At 32.1% G+C, this 22,120-nt stretch overlaps 1 protein-coding gene across 2 annotated transcripts in view; it reads right to left on the bottom strand.

Moving 5' to 3' along the window:
- Positions 1-22,120, bottom strand: part of LOC123717243 (inactive rhomboid protein 2) — a 96,212-nt gene that overhangs the window by 24,824 nt on the left and 49,268 nt on the right. For both annotated transcript variants that reach the window (XM_045673136.1, XM_045673135.1), the window contains exons 2-3: positions 7,078-7,452; positions 2,187-2,358 (exon numbers count right to left, since the gene is read on the bottom strand). In XM_045673136.1, the coding sequence (XP_045529092.1) occupies positions 2,187-2,358; positions 7,078-7,452 (547 nt within the window). The remainder of the gene's footprint in view (positions 1-2,186; positions 2,359-7,077; positions 7,453-22,120) is intronic.

A 22,120-nucleotide genomic window follows, 5' to 3' on the forward strand; every position in this document is an offset into this window, starting at 1 on the left:
ATTGGGAATGGACTTTTGATGAAAGTATTTGAAATATGAAATGTATGCATGAAGGTTCAGAGATCCTAAAAAATTAAAAAGGTCGCATTTGGATAGTGTGTCGACAAAAATACTCAATATTTACCTGACGGGTAAATATTAAGTATCTTCATATATAAATATAATAAATTTGAGTTATAATATTATTTATCAAAGGTCACCTTTTCACGTCAAATATTACGATACGAAATATTATCCTTAACGTCATATTATTATAGCTGAAAATATAGAAAGCTATTTTATGTGAATTGGTAGCAACGAACCCAAACCCCGAGTATCTATTCCTTTTAAAACACTCGGGTTGAAACGTCGATTCAAAACATTCAATGTTCACTGACCTGAAAAGTACATCGCGGAATGACGGAACGATCTTTACTTCTGTGTTCGTTAATTTTCTTGGGGTTTTTACAGAGTTTGGATCAAGATAGAGTATCATTATGAAATACTTGCCTGTGGCTCGGACATAGTATTATTTTCCAGACAACCACTGTCAGGAAAAATATAATATAAAGGTAAGCGCAAGAAGTGGAAAACTACATACATTAAGAAAACCACTTTTTGAACTAACTTAAAATTTAGAATTTTGTAAATAATTACAAGTTTTTAATAATAATACATAGCTTTAATCCGTTTAAAAAGTGTTTTTCTTAATGTTTAAAAGCTATTTTAACAAAAGACAATACTAACTACATACATACGCAATAACTTGAACTTAAAGAATGAACATAACACTCGTACTATGGAGACACAAAGAACTGTGAAAACCCGAAAGGATTCATCAAGAAAGGGAAAGGTCCTATTTCACCTTGCCTTCTGCTGATAGAGGATCTTTGACAGTCTGAGACAAATCTTTGTTTTTAATTTTTTTTATTATTAGTTACTTAAGATGTCACCTGGAACATGGTGTAATTGTTGCAGCTTACAAACGTTGTGTAAAACAAAAAAAGAGTGGCGGAGATTTTATTGCCAGTTCTTCTCTTCAGTTCTACGTTCTTGATTTGAGAACTGGCAGTGAATGTAAAATTATAAGCATTTAATGTATTTTTTTTGACGTTCATAAGAGTACATTGTTGTTACCTATATGAATAAATGATTTTTGAGTTTAATGATGGAATTTCAAAAATTGCCAGTGGGCTCACTCGCCTTAAGTAATACACTATCATAAGGCCATAAAGGCGATATCGATATTTTAAAAATTGATACCTGTTCCTGATAAGCCAAGTACTTACCTTATAACCTCATCAGACAACGGTGCCTGTCACACCCTACTATAGTAATTATTTCAGACACAGTTTGCGATACAACATATGTGATAAAGCTTTAAAACAGAATATTCTTAAAGGAGATTAAAAATACCTTCTATTTGTTGGTATTAGTCAATCAACTCTTCATAGAACTAATGTTGCATAAAGATTACTTCTAGAGTACAAGTTAATCTATTCAACCGGGAAGCTATTATGGCCACAGGTGGCTTAGTTAGCTCTTAACCTAGTTTCGTAGGTTAACCATTTAAAAGTTAACTAAACAAGCCGAGTTCTATCGTGTGTAGACTGTAGATAATAGTTCTTTGTTGAAAAGGAAGAATTGTTGCTGTCTAATGAGTTATAACTTTTTAATTAATAATGCAGTCTCTAAGAAATAGAATTGAGATTTTCTTTAATATATATAAATACCGATTTATCCACAGAGCAGCAGGCTAACAGAGGTTCAGCGTATGATTCTTAACCCTGACTGGGTTCATTGACATACGGGGACGGGGATGATAGATTTCTCTGTGCTCGCAACTAACACTGGTAGACCAACCAACGTGGTAGAGTAAAGGATGAAAATAGACCCCTAAGTCAAGGATCTGTATCAGTTACAGAAGGATTATCTTGCCTTGAGATAAATCCACAAAATAAAGATACTCCCGGTCCAAGTTACCTTGATTAACTTTTGAACAGTTATTATTATTCCAATGAATTAAATGAAACTGTATTTCCGAACCAAATCGACTTAGGGTCCTTCAAGAAAGTTCTTAAAAGGCCGGTAAAGCTCTGACGAACCTTCTGGCATTGTGATTATCGATGGGTGGCGGTGTCACTTAACATCAGGTGAGCCGGCTGTCCGTTTGTTATATACAACATAATTATGATTATTATACTTACAGTAACAACGTAAGAGAGTCCGGTGAGCGTAAGCCGCGCCACGCTGTCTTTCCCTGGTGGGGCGGGCGGTGGGGCGGCTGGCTCGAGCGGCGCCGGCGCTGGTAGCACGTCGGGCCGCTCTCGACTTCGCCCCCGAGCCTCTCTGGGTGCTGCGCCTGATGCTCCGTACATACTAAAAGAAAGTGTTTATTAGTCTAAGTAAACATAAATATCGCAAATCACGAAATTATAAAAACGTTGACTAACATGCATCTATGTATATGTTTCAATGACAATGAAGGCAAGTATATTATTATGTTATAGACCAATCCAATCACGAACAATTGTTATTTTAGTGACAATCGAAATTAAAGCTCGAGTTATATGAACTGTGCGCTTACGCAACGGGGGCTTTGCGGATTATCCAAATCTATACATTTAAGAATAATAAGCTCGCACAATAATTTTCAATTCCTATCAGTTTTCTGTAATACAAAATTCCCGTTGTATTACATTATATATATATATATATATATATATATATATATATGTTACATATATTTTGTCGAGTTACGTAAAATTTTAGTAGTTTCATGGTCTATAAATTCTTACAAATACAGAATACAGTCAAAACATCTCTAGTAGTCCTTATGAAATAATGCGAAGTTACAAATTGCGTGCGAACAAAAGCTTAAACACACATAAATTCTGTTAATACACATTTTATTACTTTGCACGTTTCAACAATATATTTCTCGTACTACTTGCCTTCTTTTAGATAAAGACTATCATACAGTTGAGTTAAATGTAACAAGGTACTGAGGAAATTACTGGATTTACGTTTTAGAGGAATCCTTTGATATTTTTTTTTCAAAGTACAATATATTTTTTAAGTATATTAATATCATGGTCTGACGTAGACTGTCAGTTATTAATCGCTTCACGATTAGACTAAACATTTAACCATACTGAATTTTCTTACGAGTTTAATTTTTTCATTAAACAAAAATATGTAAATAAAAATACGAACGAATAAGAGACACAATTAAATTTCTTTGAAGTACTTTTATTGTGTCAGTTTTGTAACATTTTTAAAAACATAGATTTAGAGCTCGGGCAGCATTATTTTCCAATAAATATCTAGCGATTATAAAACACGGTTAAATTTTCTCACATATTCTATAAAAACATGTATAACTCACGTATTTTGCAATCCTTTGCAAAATTTCGATGAACACTCGAATTTTCTAGCACCTCGACCAACGTTTCAGGACAGAAATTCTCGAACATTCCGATAACGTCATTCAAATGGAAAGAAAGTAGATGTTTTAGAATTTTCGCTCTCGTCGCAGTTTGAATTTAGAACCCGATTTGAAATGTTTGTGGCCAGTTACGCGTCCATGATGGAATACCAAATTCAAAAAGTTTTTCGCGCTTTTACAGCACAGCTTTCATCTTCCGGTTTTATTCCAAAATATGCCATACATACACTATATAAATATGGCTTTTTCTTTTTACAAATCGTAACTAGATAGAACATTTTTGAACAAATCCGAATACAAACTAAATGTGGAACACTATTTAGACAATAAACACAATTTGAAAAAAAATAAGTAATATTCTTTACCAATTAATTTTATTGTTATAATCTGTGAGATATAGGGTAGTGTGGTAATTTATACAGTCAAATACAAAATGTCGTTACCATAGTAGTCGAAACTTGAACATTGAACGAGAGTTTCTTAAGTTTAGTAATGTCAGTATCTACGCTTGAATTGGATACGTAAGGTATTATTTACCCTCATACAAACTAGTTAACACTGGTTCGATCTAGTTAGTTCTTAAAGCTATTGAAACTCACAAACACGTACCCAACGATGTTTAAAAATATATTTGATTGAAAGCTTTTAATTATAATGTAGCATATTAATTTAGATCTAGTTTAAGTTTTGACATATACTTTGTTTTAAATAAAAATAAAATATTCACAGAAAATATTAGTACTGTCTTAAAATCTTCCATAGATTTAATATATATATATAATAACCGTATACATGAACGACAAAAGAATTTAAATTTTGTTTCACGAACTATTAAACGTTTTTTGCTATAAGTTTGACTACATTGTTAGATATTAAAATGAATCATGACGAGTATGCAACCTAAGATACAATAATGAAAGCGGGTCTATAAAACCAATAACAAATAAAGAAATATTCAGATTAAATCAGTATCATCGCACTGTATTAGCTAAAGGACTTTGTTTTTCATCATCAAAACCAAAACACAATTTGACAGAGAGGGACAAAAAACTTTAGTTAAAATAGTGTACTTAGACTTGATTTACTTTTTATGAATAAGGGTTATATAGAATCTATGCTGAATTGTCGAAATAAGTATCGGCTAACAAGTCATTAGCTGTAAATAAACAACTCTAGGTATCACTAATTGCGGAAAGAACTTAGTATTTATTACGAAGTTTGTGCCAAAGTTCTGTCACTGGCACATTCTGTCACATTATTTTTATGATAATGCATTCTATTTTTGAATGTTTGACTATTGTTCTAAAAGTAAAAACAATCACTTTCCGTAATTTTTCACGATGGAGTGAAAATTGAAAGAAAACCGAATAGCTGTTATTGCGTTGCACCGCTGTGGGCACTCGCCGAGTACCATTTTCAAGTTACTTAAAAATTTGAATATAACGCTTAGATTTGTGTGATAATGAAGTCTCCAGTGTTGAGGACAAGAAAAGAACTGGCCGGCCACGCTCCGCAAGAATACCAGCAGTAATCAAAGCCATCAAGGCGCGGATAGCAAGTAATCCTGTCCGAAAACAGAAGTTGCCTTTGCAGATGGGTGTCAGTAGAAAAACAATAAAAAAGGTTTTAAATAGAGATCTTAGTCTACGAGCATACAAAAAAAGAGTGGGCACTTACTTAATGCTTATATAAAAGCAATAAGGCTATAAGGATCTCTTAAGATAGCGGGTGTTGTTAAAGCGGTAAGCGAAAAACCGACACGAAGAGTAGACAATAAACAGGCTGATAGAGTGTATGCTAGGAGATCTGAAGATGCTGGAAATAAAGTTCCGAGCGTGCAACATGGACATCATCAATGGTCTGGTTGGGAGTGTCCTATTACGGGCCAACTGAGGTTCATTTTAGCGAAAAGGGGGTCAAAACTAGTGAAAAAGTATACCAAGAGACGGTTTTGAATCGGCTTGTCAAAGACCGACCCAGCACGCAATTTGCGGGTGATAACTTCGTGTTCCAGCAGGACTCTGCGCCTGCACACAAAGCCAAGACAACTCAAGCCTGGTTTGAGCGTCAAAACATCGACTTAAATAGACATGAGCATTGGTCTACCTTCAGTCCGAACCTTAATCCTTTGGACTATAAAATTTGACAGGTTTTAGAGGGGAAATTCTTCTCCATAAAAATTTGGAGAGTCTGAAGTCATCTTTAAAAAAAGCTGTCACTGAAATGGACATAAATATGGTGCGGGCTGCGATGGACTGGTGGCTGCACTAAAGGGCCTGTTTTAAATAAGGGAGGGAAGGTTTTAATTAATTTACAATAAATTAATGTATTACTCATTAAAACTGATCTACTTTTGTTTTTATCATTAATTCCATTTATGACAGAACTTTGGGACCGGCTACGCTATGATGATGTGCAAGCAATGAACACAATTCGTTGTAGTTTCAAAAACGGGAAACTGTGTTTTGAATCTATGTTTTACATTTATAAATAATTTAATAGTGCAAAGAAACTTTATAAATTAAGTTTTGAATATTAAACTAGAAAAGTACTTGGAAAAGAAATACTATTGGAGTAAAATTAAACATAATAAAAGTTGTCGTGAGTTCGTACTTTATTAAATAGTAAGTGATGAGTTGTTTCGACTTAATCAGAAAGTCTTATTTACTAAACGCATTCTATTTTTCATGTATTATTTATTTACACTATCGTTACCTCATACAAAAACATACAAATGAAAAAGCAGGTTAGATAATTTACTAGGCAACGGACGGCCTTATCGCTAACAAGCGATTTCTTACAGGCAACCAATAAATAAACGAAACACATTCTCTATATGTTTCTTAGTAAGGTAAGGTAAGGGTAACGTACAAGAAGTACATAACAATTGAACACAAAATAACATGTAACATTAAGTATAACTAAAATAAAGTAATAACAATAATATGTATGTGTATAAACAAAAATGGGTTAACTGAGTCACAATTAATATATATATATATATATATATATATATAGAATAATATAGAATATATATATATATATATATATTATTAGCAAATTACAAGGTAAAAGAAACATTGTTATATATAGAAATAACGTTAGTATGGACAAATAATAACATAGCCGCTCGGTCCACGCAGTTTAGTGGATAAAGCGAAGTGTAAGGTTCTACTACGGGCGATGTTAACATTTAATTAGTTAGTAGTTCATTGACCTGCTTGTATGTTACAGAGGTATACACTACATTGTTAGGGTTTCAGATATGTGCCAAATTATTAGTTTAAATAAATTATCCACTATAAACTGCTAAATATATATTGAGAATGGAGTTACAAAGGTACATTACATATATAATAACATCATTTATGTTCGAAACTTGCAAAAATATAGTGGTACAGCGACAAAGTTAACGTAAACTTCAAAGTTCGCTGTGTTAGGAATTAACAAAGATATTTATAAGCTTATTCCGGGAGACTCGGGATAAGTTATGTTCCAAACTTAGCTTCAAATAAACATGTACAGCTTATGAGGAACGAGTCGTTAATACAGCTTTTAACGACTTGTTTGACGTTGAATTTCCTCGTTGTGACAGTTCTCAATTATTGATTGATGGACACTCTCATGATAAAAGTAAAGATAAAGCTTACCTAATATCATCATCATCAGGATGATAATCCGGTGGTAGGTCAATTCGAAGATCACCCAGGGTCCGTGCCGCATGCCGCCTCCGCCTCTCATGCCACAGCCTTCTTTGTTCCCTTTCATTATCCTTTTGTACTCCGAAAAACGTCTGCGTTTCTCTTTTCAGGTAATTTCTGACGGCAACTGTATGGGCACGCCGTAATCTTACGCCATCTTCTTGCGCCGGTGGGGGATTTTGTTCAGATGGCAATTGGGGTACGGGGGGTACTGAAACTATTCGAGGAGGTGATGCGGGGGCAGGGAGAGGCGGCGCTGACGCTGCCGGCCCAGGGGAGTTTTGGCACGCCAACTGAGGGGCGAGTAGGCTTGCACTCGACCGCCTGTAACAAGATAATTCTATGTGTGAGAATTGAGCATTTTATTGCAGCAAAATAATTATAAATTATGAAAAGCAGAATCATATTTATACTGCTGTATAGTAGTTTGATTTATATAAAGATGTTGACGTGACGTTGATGTATGGCTTGAATAGGAGTTACAGATGAAGTTATAGCCGAGTATCTTCGCTTGTTTTCAGACCGTGGCGATTTTGAATATAAACTTAACTTTCAAAAGCTATAAGCAATTATGAATAAAAAAATGACATTGACTGTGGCAATTGTTAACTTTAAAGGAGTAATAAAGCCATAAACCAAAAACCAAACAACTAACGAACAAATTAAGCCGTTCATCGGCGTGAATATTGGCAAATTTAATTTGTTTATTGATTTTAAATGTTTACTCAATTCTATTCATATTTGCAAAAATATGTAGCTGGAAAACCGAAAGTATAATGTGACGAGTTTGGCCCCAAAGTATAGATGAACAAGTTAGGCGATTCCGGTTTTATTTTGACTCATGCTGGACAACACCTCCTTGATCAGCCACTACGTTGGTACTAGTGATGCACTGACACTAAGAACTCATGTATGACTGACATGTATTTTGATTCTTTTTATAGCCATGTATCTGAAGACCTGACATATGGCGTCGATCTAAATGATGTACCATTGTGTTCTTTAAGCATACGACCAACGTATAGAGTGAATTATTCAGAGTCGTTTTATAAAACTGTCTTAGAACTAAACTGAATTGCGGGAGAGCCAAATTTATATCGTATTCAGAAACATAGGACCAGTTGTTCTTGTCAAATGCCGCTAAATTCTGTCATCTATTGTTTTGGGCACAATTTCACAGAATTTTTTACTACTCTGTGCAACCAGATAAAATCTAATCGAGTATAAATTTGTTAAATTCAAATCGATAGTCTGTCTTCAATTGTTTTTGGTATAATTTCGGAGAATTTTTTACTAGTCCAGATAAAATGTAAGAGTCTAAATTAATTGAAGAAATTACCATAGTAAACATTGTATATGTATAATATAATGTAAAGTTAATTATGTCTTACATGTGTAATAACGACATGTATGTACATTGATGGTCCTACATTGCAAGCAGCATCACTCAATCATCGATTTTCTTCGCTAAACTAAACTTTCAGTTTTTCTTAATACAAATAAGAGAACCACCTCACCCAGATTCGCATTGGCAACATAAACATTAAAAAATTATTTACCTAATATAATTATTAAATTATAATTAATATAAATTATTTTCCACATAACTTATTCTAGATTTTGGTGAAAATCACAATAAATTATTTTTATCGCGAACAGAAAGACTAAATCTCAGTATTACGCGTGGTATCCTTTCCAATACAATAACCTACCTAAGGTCCAAGTAAAAATATTTTATATCAAGATCAGTTGAACAGAACTTTTTTAAATAATTCAGCCATATGAAACAATTACTTTCTTCTACTAACAAAGACTTTAATAACAATGTTATTTCAACAACCCGCTTGCTAACCGCACGTTTCATTTCGTTCTGCTTATATACTCTTCATTATGAATATATTACGAACAGAATTTTATTGGTGGGCAACACTGAGCTTCTAAATTATTGAACTTGCACTTCATAATCAGTATTTTTATTGTCATTAAGTAATGAATAGATGTCAGTGCTATAACTAGAGCCATTACGCTAACTTGTGCACCAATTTATAAGCTGATACAGTTAATATGATTCATATATCACTGATTACAAGTAACATATATATTCGTTTAGGATCTCCGTCATTAAGTTGTGGAAGGCAGCCCGCCTCGATACGATTGGCTACCTACCTAACATCATTTAAAACTCTTGTACAACATTTCTTAACCATATCATATCCAGCTCAACCGTGACTTTTGTAATTCATGTATTTCTTATTATTTTGTATTGCATCGCAATTCATGAAGCCTTTTTAGTTTTTAGTTTATTGTATTAATTTTTGTTGAATTATTTTAGATTAACGTTGGTGATTCTATATTTTTTTTATAAGATTTGGTTTTGCAATTCTTGGACTTTACCCATCATATTTATTTTTTTCCTTACTAGGGTTGCCTGAAAGAGATCGCTTGTTGCATCCCTTATAATGATTATGTGTTATGTTATTTGTTTTTCTATAAATGTAACAGATTGGAAATATATAAAGAATATATTACCAGACATACTCATGACACCAATTCTATGGAGTCTATGGTTTCTAAACTTCCAACTCTATATAACACAGATTGATATCAATTGATAAGTTCCAATTTCATTAGACCGTTCTAAGATCGGAGTACCCTGATGTACATCCCTCCTAAAACTAAGTTCAGGGGCTCCAATATCTGCTAAAACAATGAAACTTGTTATTGTATAAAGAATTTTTGGATTTGAATTAGAAATGAATTCAAGAAAAAAAGTTATAACCACGTTATTGTTCAAATCAATGTATAAAATTGCATACTCCTTTGTTCTACGATAATAGATGTTGACAAGAGCACTACTCTACAGCAGTATAATTCCTAGTACCTTGTTCATTACTGTGCCGTCATCGTCAACTATCCAGATTGATTCGGTATTTCCGTTTGGAATTCAGCCCTAAATCAATGATTGGAAGTCTAACGCTTGATCAACTAGTACTGCAGCACTGTTAGGAAATAATACTTATAGCTCCTTCTAGTTTTTTATCTATTCATATTTTGTTAGTCCTTTTACTGCTATTGCTGTTCCTTGCCTTCGTATAAATTAATGTATAATGTACAATTCAATATGTATGTATCCTTTCATTGATTTTGAATATTAGAATAATGGGCAATTAGTCTTTGGCACTCACGATGTCACCTTTAACGACACGATCAGTTATTGCGCACATAGAAATATCCTTTGCTTGTATAACAGAGGCTCGAATGGGTTATTTAGGGTTGGGAATCGTTCACTTAACCACCAGGTAGACTGCTTTGCATACTATATATCAAGGAATTCTGTTGAAAGAATCACGAAATGTATTTATTACACATATTTATTAATACTAAAAGCTTCATTTATTGTGTTAAGCTATCGTTATTATATTTATTAGTACGTTTATGATTGATTGTACGTGTATGATGATTGTTCAAACGAAAGATAAATTGACCTTTATCCTTTGCCCTACGGCAACCGAAAATTATTCAATGACAAATAATTATAAATGCACAAAAATTTTATCTTTGGTAACAAATGAATTCTATATTACCACAATTTACATTTAATGTGGTATTATAAGCTTAGTTTAGTTTAGTTGAGTAGTTAAGTAGACTTTACTACTGTAGATTATTCACGATATTAATCAGCGTTTCTACACATAATGTAGGCATGGCTAAACGTTGAAATTACGGAATATTTGATTAAATCTTCAGTAGAGAATTTCTCATAAAAGCATTATAAATTAGTGATTTTGCGAAATCACGCCCCGTATAACCTTAGGTATTTAAATATTAATATTTCGCCTCCGCCTTTTAGAGATGAAATCTTGTTATATCAAGGAGCGTGTTAGACTAAATATATTATATATAATATTTCTAACATGTAATTTACGAAATAAAACCACGGTTACAACCTCTAGGTTTTGGTATTACCTGTTTCGTGATTATTTATTTATTTTAAACGTCACAGTAAGTTTTTAAGTATAAGCCATGCCGGTTTCCTCACAATAAAGCGAAGTGATTTTCTTCAAGTGTACCGCAAAATGCGTACAAAGAGAGACAAATCCTTTGATGCAATGAAATCAGCGCACAGTTTTTTTACATTTTACCACTCTTTCTTACTTTTTTTTGTACTGCAGTTGAAGTTATGACTTCAAGAATAACATTCAACCAGGGCCGTTTTATGTGTGTATTTTATTTGTGATTGTGCTAACTATATTAACCTTCAGCATCAATACAAGTGGCAAAAGAAAGTTTAGGCAGGCAGAAGGTTAGGTTTTATATTCCTGAATTCTTGGCGGTGGCAAAAAACTGTGCTGCGATATCGCGATACACGATTGCGAGGAATTTGCATGGATCTGGTTAGTGCAGTGACCCAGTTCGTGAGTTCTCATGTCATTTTCATATATATAATAATAAATCGAAATGTATAATTACAAAAAATCCTATAAACGGCCGGGCATATAAATGCTATGAACAGATGTTAATAAAACAGGCCTTGAGAATAAGACAATAAAAAGTAACTGATGTCTTTTATAATAGAAACAGACTACTTATATAACTTCATATACAACGTGGCAGAATCCATAAAGTTAAGACTTTATTGGGAATAATTTCTTGGAACAATAGATTATCTACAAAACTTGATACAGCTCTACTGTATTAAGCCAATAGAACGCAGGTGTTTCCAGATAAGATTCCTCTACTAAGTATGACATATAAATCAAGTTATATTACCTGGCACATTTATAATATAAAATGAAGTTATCCTTCTGTTTGTTCTTAAATTACCAAACGATCACCTATTTATTTAATTCATGAGAATGGGTTTAGTTTAATTTACATATTAGCTTACAAAAATCGAAGTATTTGGTTGGGTTGTCCATACATTGTACCGTTCTTTCCATAACTACTCTCTATAATGCCAAAAAAAGTTGAATGCCATCCTATCGGAAGTAGCCTCCAGTAAATTTCATAATTTTAAAAGAGAACACTCTGTAGACTGTCTGCTTCTTACAACCTCAAATCAGAACTGGACGATTATTTTGAAAATAATTCTTGAAATACCTTTATTGACGCCTTTTAGTATGTTTATTTATGACGTTTAGAACAATGGTTTAACCTACATAAACAAAGTTTAATTCCATTTGTTCGTGTGCGACTGTCTATCTAGAAATTTCAGTATCTTCTGTAACAAGAATTGAAGGACCAAGTTACAAATTATAAAGAACAAACAAATGTAAAATCTTTTTATATGTCCAACCGAGATCCCTTTTCTTTAATCTGATTAAGAATAGCTCGGCGATCGAGCCGGTTTACTCGAGGGAATAATAGATTATATGAAATACAAATGGTATTGTGAATTCCTTCGACAGGTTGGTTCACAGTATTATTTTTAATATTGCTTTTTATAATTGTGTTCCCAATAATTCTGCCTTACAAGATTCTAGTAAGGCAGAATTATTGAGTAGTTTAAGCAATTTTTTTATTCTCAGAGTATTGAATTAATGTAGTCAATTAAATAAGTACGGCGTTGCATTATCTTATTTTATATGAAAATGTCTAGTCCCGTTAACTCTTTACTCAAGTAACGTTAACTCAGAACTCAAGTTTTAAAGAAGTTTGACCGTTTAAAGCGTTTTACTTAGAATTATCTATATATATAAAAATGAATCCCTATTTCCCTTGGTTCTTATGAAAGAAGAAATAAAGAAAATAGCGCGGAAAATTAGAAAATTTTAGAATACTTAACCACCGTATTAAGAAATCATGACTTTTGTTACGATAGCAATTTCTTTGTTTAGTTTTTTCATGTAACCTTACAGCGTTTGACATAACATTGACAGAATGCGTGCTGCAAATATCGTCAAAGAGGATGTAAGAAAAATGTATATCGCTTAAAACAAATGCTTCGATCAGAGTTATTATTTTGATAAAATATATATGATATAATTCACTAATTGTTTGTGACATTAATCTTGAAAATCCATGTTTTTCACATGGCGAGTTATATGTCGCCTTTTCCCGTTCGGAATATCAACCAAACTAATTATATACGCGCCAGAAAAACAAACAAAGAATGTTGTATATGACATAGCATTGTTAGTTAATTATACCAATTCAAAACCAACATTCATAGTTAAGACAGGACAACGCCTGTCGGTTCCGCTAGTTGATGTATATGATATGTTTTATTTCATATCAGTTTTGATATGAAATAAAACAAATATGTATTTGAAAAAAAATATTAAAAAAGCACTTTAAGAAAGCAATGTAAAATATATAGGATAAGTCTGGCTATAATTCAAAACCGATGACCTTCGAAACTCAGAGATGTACGGCTCCAAACTCTTCATAATAATTTATGACGTAATCGTCAAAAGATTAGGACAGGATTAGCGTAATAGTTTTATTTTAAATTTAGTTAAATCTTCATCCTTTTATAAGGGTAAAAGTCTTAAAAACCACCTTTATATGTAAATAACAACATTAATGTGGTAACATTTCAATACTCATAAGTTTTAAAAAACTCTGCTCTAAGCCCGTGTGTCTGGAATCACGGCTGTGCACACGCATTGAAGGCTTACTTGATTATAAAGATTAGTGTAAGATTATAAAGAAAAGCATGTACGATGCGGCCAAGACACATAAAGGTTAGTAGGGCCACTTGTGACTTTACTTTTTTACATACATTTAAATATAACACTTAACAATATCGAATACGATAACAATAATTGAGACTGGGCGTAGTCAGAAATGTACAAACAATATTTGAAGCTACATCGTCAACACTGTAGCATGTGGAACAATGTTGATATTCCGTCCCAACTATCGAGGAAGCTATATTGAATTATCAACAGATCTATTGATGGCACGTATAATATTACGTCTCTGCCTTTTAGAAGTGTTAGTACTTCATTTGTTTCGTTTGAGACAACGGAATTACGTTTTTCCGGTCGATATATCTGACAAATGAATTAGATTCATCAAGGCAGAGGTCGTTATTTATTTTTAAATTATGCTGTAGCTTTTTTAGTGTGAATTCTTTCTCGGTTCACCCATAAAAAAAATCATTCATGCTAAATGTAAGGTCAGGTACATTCAGTGTAAATTAACAGAATTAACTTCAACAAATATAAGGCTTTCCTTTGGATTTTAACTGTAATTATCTGAATAAAAAGGAAACGTTATAATAATCGTTCATTTGAAGTTCTTTCATTTGAAGTTTTTGTAACAATCTTTTGTTGAACACGACTGCTATATACACTGGAAACGAACTATATGTATGTGTTTGAATAATTAATTAACTTAAAAATCTCTGGACCAATATCAAAACCAGCCATGCAAAGCCGGTTAGGGCCGCTAATTAATAAAATCGCGTTTATCAGTTTTATTTAAAAATGTATATAAAGTTCAAAGACATAGAATATTACTGAAATTATTATAGCACTTATAATACTGATGGAATTTTACGTAACAAGTTTAAAGTAACAAGAGTTTATTTATAGTTTCCGTTGACAAAATTGAATAATAAAGAATTTCAAATTCCATTACAATGGTAATTTTCATTCAACACAAAGGAACTAGGCGCACGGTCGTTCAAAGAAAAACTTCTCGGGCGTGAATAGCAAGAGGTAAGCTTGTTATTATTCTAACCGCAATGTCAATATCGACCTATAGAATGACTGAACGAGCTGATTTCTGGAACTTTCTCTGTGAAAAGTTAACCGAGATCTCTAAGTCTTACGTATGAGATCAAATTTTCCAAACACAAATGGTAGGATATTGCATCAGACTAAGCTAAATAAAGCAGTTAACTATTTTATTTACATAAAAGAGTATGAAGACTCTAAAAGGCTATTTTATGTAATTTGTTTATCGTTGTTACTAACGGTTAAGTTTCATGTTGTTACTATAAGCTAGTCTTTATTGTTTTGTTTCAAAATATGACCTGTAGTTATAGATTGTATACACATTTATCATTTTATTTCTTTTCTTGAAATATATCACACTAAAACGCGCTTACATTTAATGATTTTAGAGGCAAGCTAGACTAGAGGCAATATTTAATAATTCTGTACCTATGCTTTTTTTAGCAAAATTTTCCATACATAAAGTTATTATTACTATTAATAAAAATAACTTTACGATTATGCGAACACATAATTAATGTCTCTATTAATCTTTCGATGAGATGAAAACAGAGGGTTTAAATCGTTATGTTATCGCTATTTAAGGTACGGATCAATCTTGCCCAATAGAATTCCTTGCAACTGCATTACTAATTAAATACTGAGATGAATTTTAATGTTGCGCACTACTTAATTCCAATAACGCCATGAGCGCTACAGTGATGGATGTATGTTGGAGTTTTGTATTAGATCATTTAGAAATTGGTGTCGGGTTACAGAGTACCACTACTGAACCCATCGTGGTTTCAAAACCAACTTAACTTAAATGATACACGTTGGTACTACGGTTATGTCAAGTGATTTTAAATCACATTAATTGTTCAGTTTTAGACGAGATTCGTCCTAGTATAACTTGTAGTATAACCGAGGTCAGTTCTAGAACAAGTTTAAATATTAAACAGAAAAGTTTTGCGCTTTTCAAAGGACATATTCCAGTAGTTTCAAAAGTTTTTACAATACCGCGGGCAATAGATTACCGAGTTGAAACAATATGCTATTCGATGTCAACAAAATACATTTCAACATAAATAATTATAAAATTGTGACAAACAAACGATTTATCAACAGAACTGTTTGCTTTTAACCTACTGACCATAACGTGGTCTACCACAATTGTGGTCACACTGTGAAGTGTATTTCCTAAAACTGTATGACAAGGTAATAAAAATATATTAAATTCGTATACTATATATATATAGAGAAATTAAAGATCGAATCTTCATACGGTATCGTTATTAATATATAAACGACCTTTAACTCTGTAACTTTCAATATCTATACCGACAGCGATCCCGATCCCAATATTAAATATTTGTTTCGCGCGATCCCAAGGTTGCGACAGCATAGCTACGGATATAAGGAGAACTTCATCGAATTTAGGCTGCAAAAGTATATACCTAACGTCTCACTTATTTTTAATAAATTGAGCTAAATAATCTAATTTGTAAACTGTCAAATGTTTTTTTCCACAATAAAACAAATGAACGCTTATTACAATTAAATTAATAGGAATACAATTTCAAGGAATTTCAATTTAAACATACATTAGCTTATTAACATTATGAATATATTATTTATATAAATGGTAATAAACGACTGTAGCGTATTCATTTCGTGTAATTCCAAAAAGTAACGAAATTCTATTACGGAGATGAGAATAATTTATTTTTAAAGTGTCCAAATTATTACATTCGTTTATCTCGAAATTCCATTTAACTTTTAGATTAATGTCTCCACCATCTTCCAGGATAGTTTCTGCGTCGGTATGAAAATAGCGTCGTTCAGAATTCATGTCACGCATCCAATAACTCAGGTTCGACGTACAAGCGAAGCGTAAAACTTTTATTAAAACTACGCGAAATGATTAGCAGTTGTTTCGTCTTCCTGTATAACTTAGAGAAGTTTTCAAATAAATGCAAGATTTCTTTTACTAGGGCAAATTAAATTAATATAAAATGAAATTAATATACTGTGGACCTAATTGTTTTATTATTTGTGGAAATAACACTTGTGAGGTAAAGAGAAATATAGCAAACAAATAGGAGTGGACCCAAAAACCTACTATAAAGAAAATCGATTAAATAGATGGAGACATCGAAGAGAGTCTTAGAATATTGTTAAATAAAATTCATGGTTACTTCCTGAATAAACAAAGTAAAATATAAATATAATCATTACACTCGTTAAAAAGTAACTTCTTTCTTGTTTTCTTAAGACTTTGCATTCCCGGTATATCTGGAACGAGCTGATTTCTAGAACTTTGTCTGTGAAAAGTTAACCGAGATCTCTAAGTCTTGCGTATGAGATCAAATTTTCCAAACACAAATGGTAGGATATTGCATCAGACTAAGCTAAATAAAGCAGTTAACTATTTTATTTATATAAAAGAGTATGAAGACTCTAAAAGGCTATTTTAAGTAATTTGTTTGTCGTTGTTACTAACGGTTAAGATTCATGTCGTTACTATAAGCTAGTCTTAAGCTACGGACTTTGCATTCCTGGTATATCGTTTAGTTCAGAAGGTATAGTTCATTAATATTGAACACATTCCTGCCTCTCTAAAAATCTATTTCTATAACGTACATCTGTAATTTTTACAGACTGAAGTTGTCATTAGTCGCTTTCAATAACTAAATAATAATAACTTCTATATTTAAGAATGAATATGAAAGAAATATTTATATGTAGTTTTTTAGTTAGACTTAGTCACAATCGGTCTAAGTTGGTATGTCAGCGCATTGGTGTTTTAAAAAATCAATGAAAACCTAACAGCTCCTATAGTGGATAGCATGCCAACTTTTTAACAGCATTTCAGGATACCATTGGTGTTACGCCTGACACGATCCATCAAGGCCACCCTTTTCCGAATCATGGCATTAAAACCATCAGTTCGGGTATCGGCAAACAAACTTGACTGCAGACCCTCGGCAAGCCCAATAGCAACCTAAACGTGTTGTAATACCGAGCGTATATACTTCTGGAAAAATGCACAGCAAAACTGGTATATTAATAATACATGTGAACTGAAATTATTAGTTATTTGATTAAATGAGCTCAATTTATCGCAACTTGTTCAAATTTTCTTTGGAGTGTGGCGTGAGAACTCGCCGTATAATAGAAGGCGTGCTTATCGATAATATAATCTCTTCCGAGACGGAAAACGAGGTAGCTATCGTTTGCGTTAACTAACAGAAAACCTTAAGTTTTACACAATTGAAACTTATCTAAGTATTTCTCGAGAGTGAAGTTTTAATTGCATGTTTCGACTTCTTTTTCAAATATAGTTATAACTATAAGACTTAGGTTCTTTAAGACAAACCTAAAAAAGTAGTAGTATCAAAAATCAAATCTAAACCACAATTTAATGTCGGTTTTATCTCACATTTATCGCAAAACCTCAATTTTTAATAAGTCCAAAACTGCAGTCTAATATTGCCCTTTTCCTGGCGTTATACACCTATATGACAGTATCTCTGTAGCGTTCATAAATAATTCAGTAGGTGAAGCAACGAACGAGGGAAGGAGTCGAGACACACGTAGTTCTAGATAAATTCTCGCGTATACGGCTAAATTATACTTGTGCGTGTAACTTACACTAGGTATTAGGAGATATTGTGTAGTCGTATTTCAGTGTCAAGTAACGAGACGGATAGACTTGTTTTTATATGGTATTGACTTCGTGTCCTACGTGTTCGACGTAATTCGCCCGAATATCTGAAATATATAACGGGTTTTTATACAGCCGTTCATCAATTTTGGTCCTTGTAGGTTTCTGAAAATGATAGAGGATATTTTTCTTCATAGATTGTTAACATTTTAAACCCTGAACACCAGAAAGTCAGAACAAAAAATAACGTTAAATTTTGAAGGGTTGAAAACTTTAAAAAGATACAAATTTATACAAACAATATACGTTATCAAATTTGAACTTGATTACAGCAGCTACTAATATTTCTATGATAAATTCAGCAGAAATATTAGAAGCAACAAATTAAAGTATTTATTCTGACTTGTACGTAAAATGTGATGACTTACAGAGCTTACTGAGCAGACGCCAATTTTGAAAACTCTACGTACCAATGACAAAAGGCCATACGTGTCGAAAAAATTTAAACTGCACTATGTTTATTCGTGAAAAAGTACACGACCGAAAGCGAATACATAAGTCAAAGCTTTGCAAAGTAGGCATTCAGGGAATAAATCTTGGACAAATAATGCAAAGTTTCCACGTACATTTGCCATCAAGTACATTCAACACTATTCTGTGCGAAGTTGGATAGTTGAAACTTTCCAGCCGTAATATTGCGCCCAGAACGGCAACAAAACAGAGTTCACTTTAATATTGCAGCAAATAAGCACTGAGAGTTGGAAAGTCACAAAATTCGCTTATCCAGAATATTGTCTTGACGTATTGATAATATTAATGTTGTGACGAAAATTTTTATCCAGTTCTGAGTTGAAATTTTAGTTTAATAGCTTTTCAGCCAATAGTATTTATAAGGTCAACCCAATACTTTTAACACAAACTTTTTCATGGTAATATTAAGTACTCGTATCAGATACGATATATACTACGCAAAACCTAAGATTTTCTCTGCATTTAGAATTGAGCACCGATAATATTTAAACGATATGTTCTAGCTTCCGTTTAGCTCAAGTTTTCCAAACAAAAATCTTTTGTTATTCGATTCATGCAAGCATCCGATTAGTATAGTCAATACAAAGGGATCGTACCGGAAACCGAAAAAGACGTATTTTCTGCTGTACGGTTCTAGAGACAGTCGGTTTAAATAATCTAACAATATTTATTATCTGCGTTAAACAAAGGATTTAAAATAATTGAATGCGTAATAGATACTATGTAATAAGTGCCTGAGTTTGGTTATACTCATGGGACGTAACTCCTACGACTTTAGGTAAAATGTATACCCTCGTACATCTGCACTGCAAGAATTGATCATTAATCGCACCAGGTAGATTATAATGCAGTCTTTTCATCTCTTATAACAGAACAATGGTTATTAATACTGAGTTTAATAAACATAGAAGCAAATAAAAAACAACGTTAAAACTGACCCTTTAAAAAGTACTTTTAATACAGGAAGGTTTAATTCGGACCCATATGTTTAAAACAAAGAAGTTAACACACAAGTTCATTAATCCTGAAACGCAATACAAAGTTCATGTTGCCTCATTTGTAACCTAAAAATTATTTTCGTGTTATACTTTGATTTTTTTAACATTATGTTTTAATATTTGTAAAACTATTGAACCGTTTTCGAAATATGCTTTATTTATTTATAAAATGTTCAAATAGATGTCCAACCGTTTGAAACCGGGACATCCGGCTTGTATTTTATATAATGCGGCAGATACTTAGAATATGTATTTTGTCAGTATACGTACCATATTTTTATTAAATTATTCTTCGTCAAGTTCTCGTTTATTAAATGAGATGAAAAGAAATGATCTGCACATGTAATAAGTCTGTGCCACTTATTTACGGGGTATTATTTGCCAACGTGACGGCGAGATTGCACTTATGACCTCACTAGTTAGTCAATTTACGAAATTAATTCCGCGAGTAAACATAAAGAACTTTAGTAAAATAGTCCGTTATTTTATCGTTTTAAAATATAATATTATTATATAATGTTTTATTGTAAACATAAACGTTTTCAAAATGAATTTATAATGTTAAAGTGAGCATCCATGTCATTTATGAATGAATTACTGCAATTTATAGCGTAATATCTTGCGCCTGAGTGAATAAAAGAGGCAAATTATGAAACACATCTCTGTTTTGACTACTCTGAATATAGAAAAACCTTAACTGTGTTAAGGTTTCTCATGTTAACCCAATAAATTAGAAGATTGCGGAGATAAAGTGTAATAAGTACTAGTAAACTTTTAATTACCTTTAAATTCTGAAGATTATAATGGCCTGAGAGTTTACTTCTTGGTTTAACAATAATCATACACAGATACACTATAATCACCTTCATAATATCAATATGTCGTAGAAGTATAAGGAGCTAAATTTTTTGAGTTTTAATCAAGTAAGAGAATTTACTACACAATACACTTTTACAATAACATTTTTGTATAAGTTTAATAAACATTCAAATAATTATTATTTAAACGTAGAACAAAACACAATGAAGCAATTTCTAGATTTGTATCACTTTTCCAATTAAGTTTACACGTTTATTATTTACCACTTATCTGTGTAGTCTTTACTTCAAAAAAATAACAAATTATCCAATCACTGTCGATTGACGATAATCATCAAACCTGCTAGCACAAAAGTGTCTAATAAGTATATTACCTCATAGTAATTAGTTAATACTTTATTTAATAGAAGTCATAAATCATAAAATAACTTTTTATTAATATTTTGTTTCATTTGAATGAGAAATGTTTTTAGAATTTTAATTCAAATTTGTGTATTGACTTTTGCGCATCAGTAAGAGGCGAAAGAAGCACGGTTACGAATGAACTGTGAATGTTGCCAACTTTAAGGCGTTCTTCCAAATTTAAACAAATCAACGGAATTTAATCATTTTAATTATCTGAAAAGAAAAGTATCTCATTTTTAAGAAACTCTTCTCATATTCTTTTTTTTTTATATCCAATTTTGTCACTTATTAATACACTTATTTTGTGAATGTTCTTACTACCTTTTTACTGTATTTAGTTAAAACCTTATATATCTTAAGAAAACGTATAAATATACTAGTAATGATTTTATATGTTAATTTAACGAAAATTAAACTACCTGTAATATTTGGAGTTATTTAATTTGTTAAAACAGCAACATACACACATGAAGCCGACATTTCTTTCATTAACTAGCTACAATAATAAAAAAATTAAATAGGCGTTACGTAAATTTAACATTTAAAAAAGTCTACATTTTTAACTTATTGCAAATATCTTAGTTTATGTATATATTTTACTACAAATCTAACTATTACTCTCGTACGTCAAAAACATAAACGTTTTTCGCGTACTTAGCTTAATATGTATCTCTGAAAATTATCGAAAATATTTAAATAAACAATTCTTGGCTATATTTTTGAACTGTAAACTCTAATTCGACTTCCAATAAGGTTGCGTTAAACGTTCATCGCTCGTTGGGGAGGGAGAATAGAAAGAGACAGAGACAAAGAAGATTATTTTCTTTATAAATTGCCACATTACGAAGTTTCACTTCTTCCGCGCTGAGGGACTCCACGCTCTATTTTTACCTCTTCAAAATACATAAA

This window comes from Pieris brassicae, chromosome 12 (assembly GCF_905147105.1).
Source record: "Pieris brassicae chromosome 12, ilPieBrab1.1, whole genome shotgun sequence".
Taxonomy (NCBI): Eukaryota; Metazoa; Arthropoda; class Insecta; order Lepidoptera; family Pieridae; genus Pieris; species Pieris brassicae.